The sequence below is a fragment of the Terrapene carolina genome, unplaced genomic scaffold (assembly GCF_002925995.2).
Source record: "Terrapene carolina triunguis isolate 2854851 unplaced genomic scaffold, T_m_triunguis-2.0 Scaffold22594, whole genome shotgun sequence".
Classification (NCBI taxonomy): Eukaryota; Metazoa; Chordata; order Testudines; family Emydidae; genus Terrapene; species Terrapene triunguis.
In genome coordinates this window covers 1-3,396 of record NW_020686945.1, presented here as the reverse complement: position 1 = coordinate 3,396, position 3,396 = coordinate 1, and the positions used below count along the sequence as shown (strand labels likewise).

General features: G+C 68.9%; 1 protein-coding gene across 1 annotated transcript; it reads left to right on the top strand.

The window, feature by feature from the left end:
* Positions 1-578: 578 nt before the first annotated feature.
* LOC112125517 (plexin-A3-like) lies at positions 579-3,320 on the top strand (the record flags this gene model as incomplete). Its single annotated transcript, XM_026662095.1, has 6 exons — positions 579-707; positions 931-1,031; positions 1,652-1,775; positions 2,311-2,467; positions 2,650-2,749; positions 3,206-3,320. Coding segments are annotated over 6 exons (726 nt in total), but the record flags the coding sequence as incomplete, so codon positions are not given.
* Between the last annotated feature and the right edge of the window lie 76 nt (positions 3,321-3,396).

The window sequence follows — 3,396 nt, the reverse complement described above, 5'->3', positions numbered from 1 at the left end:
CCCGGGGGGGTCGCGACCCCTCAGCCTGTAAATGGGGCTAATTCAGTTAGGCTGGTGGGGAGGAGGAGGGGAGAAGCTGGGGGGCTGAGGGGGGCTGGGTGCATGGAGGAGAAATGGGGGGTGGGTGGGAGGTGGCTCCTCTCCCTCCACACTGGCTCCCTTGTCTGAGCTCTCGGCCCCTCGCCCCGGGGGTGACCCTGGGGGGCTGCGGCCCCCGGCTCTGAAAGGACGCTTTGTCCCTGGGGAGGGGGAGGCTGGGGGCCTGCTGGGGGGGTTGCTCTGGGTCAGACCCCCCGTCAATGGGCCCTTGTTGGCGGGGATGAAAGGGGTTGTTGAGCCTGCCTGGTGTGGGGGGGGGCTGAACCTCTGGGCTGGAGGGTAACAGGGGAGGGGGCGGCTGGCAGGTGGGGGGAGACATCAATGCTGGTCTCCCCTCCGCCCACACCTCCTTGTGGGCCCCCCTTGCATCCTGCTGAACATGAGGGGCCAGTGCAGAGGTGCGGGGTTGGGGGGTCGAGGGAGGTGGGTGGCTCGGGGGGGCTGGGGGCATCTCTCTCTCACAGCTCCCCCCCCCCCAGGTGCGGGTAGACGGCCCCCAGGACGCCCATCTGTACGAGTCGGTGCCAGTGACCCCCGGGCAGCCCCTGCTGCGGGACATGGAGCTCAGCCCAGACCAGAGACACCTTTACCTGCTGAGCCGCGGAGAGGTGGGGCTGGGAGGGAGCTGGGGAAGAAGAGGGGGCAGCAGGCAGTGGGCCCCCTAGCTCCGGGGGGCTGAGGTTGGGGGAAGGAGGAAGGGGGCCAAGGGGGCTGGGGCCTGAGGTGGAGGAGGGAAGAGGGGCAGGCGATGTGGGGGGAGTATCTGGGAGGGGCTGCTATAGGGGAGGGGGTTTGGTCTATCACCCCAGACGCTAACCCCTCCCTCCACAGGTCGTGCGGCTGCCGGTGGAGACCTGTGGCCAGTACCCCGCGTGTGACGCCTGCCTGGGCTCTGGGGACCCCCACTGCGGCTGGTGTGTCCTGCACAACCGGTGAGACACCCCTGGAGCCAGGAGAGAACCCAGGAGTCCTGGCTCCCAGCCTAGCCAGGGTCCCTCCCCCGTGTGTGCTGGGGGTCTCTGGCCAGTTGAAGGAATGCGGCTCCCCTCTCCCCGCAAGCTCCTGGCCAAGCCCCCGGCCTTTCCTAATCGGAGTCTCAAGTACTTCATCCTATTAAACCTGGCCCAGAGCAGTGGGGGAGGGGGGCCAGGGGGAGGGGACACCGAGGGTTGGCGGGGGCGGTGACTGGAGCTGGCAGCTCTAACCTGGGAACATGTAATAAATTAGCAATCGCCCCCCAGCTTGGCCCTGTTCGGAGCCCCTCCCCCACCCCGTCTCAGTAGGGGGAGGAGATGGAGCAGCCCCCCCATCTGTGCCCCTCACTCCCGACCCGCAGCCCCCCTGGCGGGTGAGGGGCTCCTGGCACCGGAACTCCCCAGGATCCTGCACTAACGAGGCCCCCGGGGTGGAAGCCACTGGCTGGTTAATGAGCTCCCTGGGCTGCCCCTCCCCCAGCACTGTGAGCTCCCCTGTGACAGTGCCTGCCCGGCGCAGCGAGTGGGGAGCAGACCTGGGGGTTCCCAGTCTGTGCTTGACCCCCCCGCCCCCCCAGGTGCTGCCGGGAGAGCGAGTGTCCCCGGGCGCTGGAGTCGCAGCGGTTCGCGGCTGCGCCGGGCCCCTGCCCCCAGCTGCTCGTGGAGCCCAATAACGTCTCCGTCACCGCGGCCAGCGTCCTGGTGAGTGCGGGGCCGGGTGCCTGGGGCCTGGTTGGGAGATGGGGGGACAGAGGTGAACAGCCCCCTCGTGTCTCTGGGGAGGGACGGGATGGGACCCCGATACCCATCACTAACCCCCATCTCCAACCCCCCAACTCTGGGGGGAACCCACCCCACATCTCTACCCCCATCTCTGGGGGGACTATGCCCCACATCTCCAACCCCCCAACTCTGGGGGGACCCCAACCTCAGTTCTGGGGGAACCCCACACCACATCCCTAACCCCCATCTCTGGGGGGATCCTGCCCCCTATCTCTAGGCCCCTGGGGGGGACCCCGCCCCTCGGCTCTAACCCCCATCTCTGGGGGGACAACACCCCCCATCTTCAACCCCCCAACTCTGGAGGGATCCCACCCCACATCTCCAACCCCCCATCTCTGGGGGGAACCCACCCCCGTCTCTAACCCCCATCTCTGGGGGGATCCTGCCCCCTGTCTCTAGGCCCCTGGGGGGACCCCGGCCCCCCGGCTCTAACCCTGTCTCTCTGGGGCTCTAGCTGCAGCTGACGGTGCAGAACCTCCCGGACCTGGGGCCCGGCGTGACCTGCTCCTTCGAGGGCCTGGGGCAGAGCAAGGCCGAGGTGCTGCCCGGGGGCCTCATCCGCTGCCAGTCACCCACTCCCAGGGAGCTGCCCCCCGGTACTGGCCCCCACGGTGAGTGGGGTGGGGTGGGCAGGAGAGTTCAAAGGGCAAAGGTCAGGGCCGCGGCGACAGGGCAGGACAGAGGGCAAAGGTCAGGAACACATTTGGGGGTAGGGGTCATAGACTGGGGGGGGTCTCCCTGCTGGGGGGGTTCAGCCCTGCCCCCCATGACGCTGCCACCCTGGTCCCCCCAGGTGACGCTCGCTCCGTGCGGCTTCAGCTTCACTCGCTTGAGACCATGATGGACTTTGCTGGCGCTGACTTCGTCTTCTACAACTGCAGCCTCCTCCCGTCGTGAGTCCCCCCCCGCCGGCGCCCCTCCCCCCCCACCCCCCGGCCCCCGCCCCCCCCGGCGCCCCTCACTCCCGACCCGCAGCCCCCGGCCCTGCCCCTCACTCCCGACCCGCAGCCCCCGGCCCCGCTGGCGCCCCTCACTCCCAGCCCTGCCCCTCACTATCGACCCGCAGCCCCCTCGCACTCAGTGGGTGGAGGGAGCCTGTGTCTCTCGCTGGGGCGGGGGCAGATGGCTCCTTGCTGGGGCCAGGCTAATAGAATCCCCTCCCCCCTTCCCCCCATGTAAACACCAGGGGGCGGGGGAGGGGCAGTGGTGCCAGCATTGTCCCTGGCCGCAAGGGAACAATGGGTCTGGGAAGGGATGGGGGGGGGGGCCTGACATCTGGGGCATGGGGGTCAGTCGGGTGAGGGAGGGGGAGATTCCGCCCCCCCTTAATCCTTTGCTGCCCTCCCCAGGTGTCTGTCCTGCGTGAGGAGCCGGTTCGCCTGCCAGTGGTGCAAATATCGGCACGTCTGCACCCACGATCCCCGGGAGTGCGCTTTCGCCGAGGGGCGGGTCAGCACCGCTGAGGTGGGTCCCTGTGTAACCAGCCCCCTGCTCCACCCCAGAGCCAGACACATCTCGGCACTGGGCGAGGGGTCCCTGG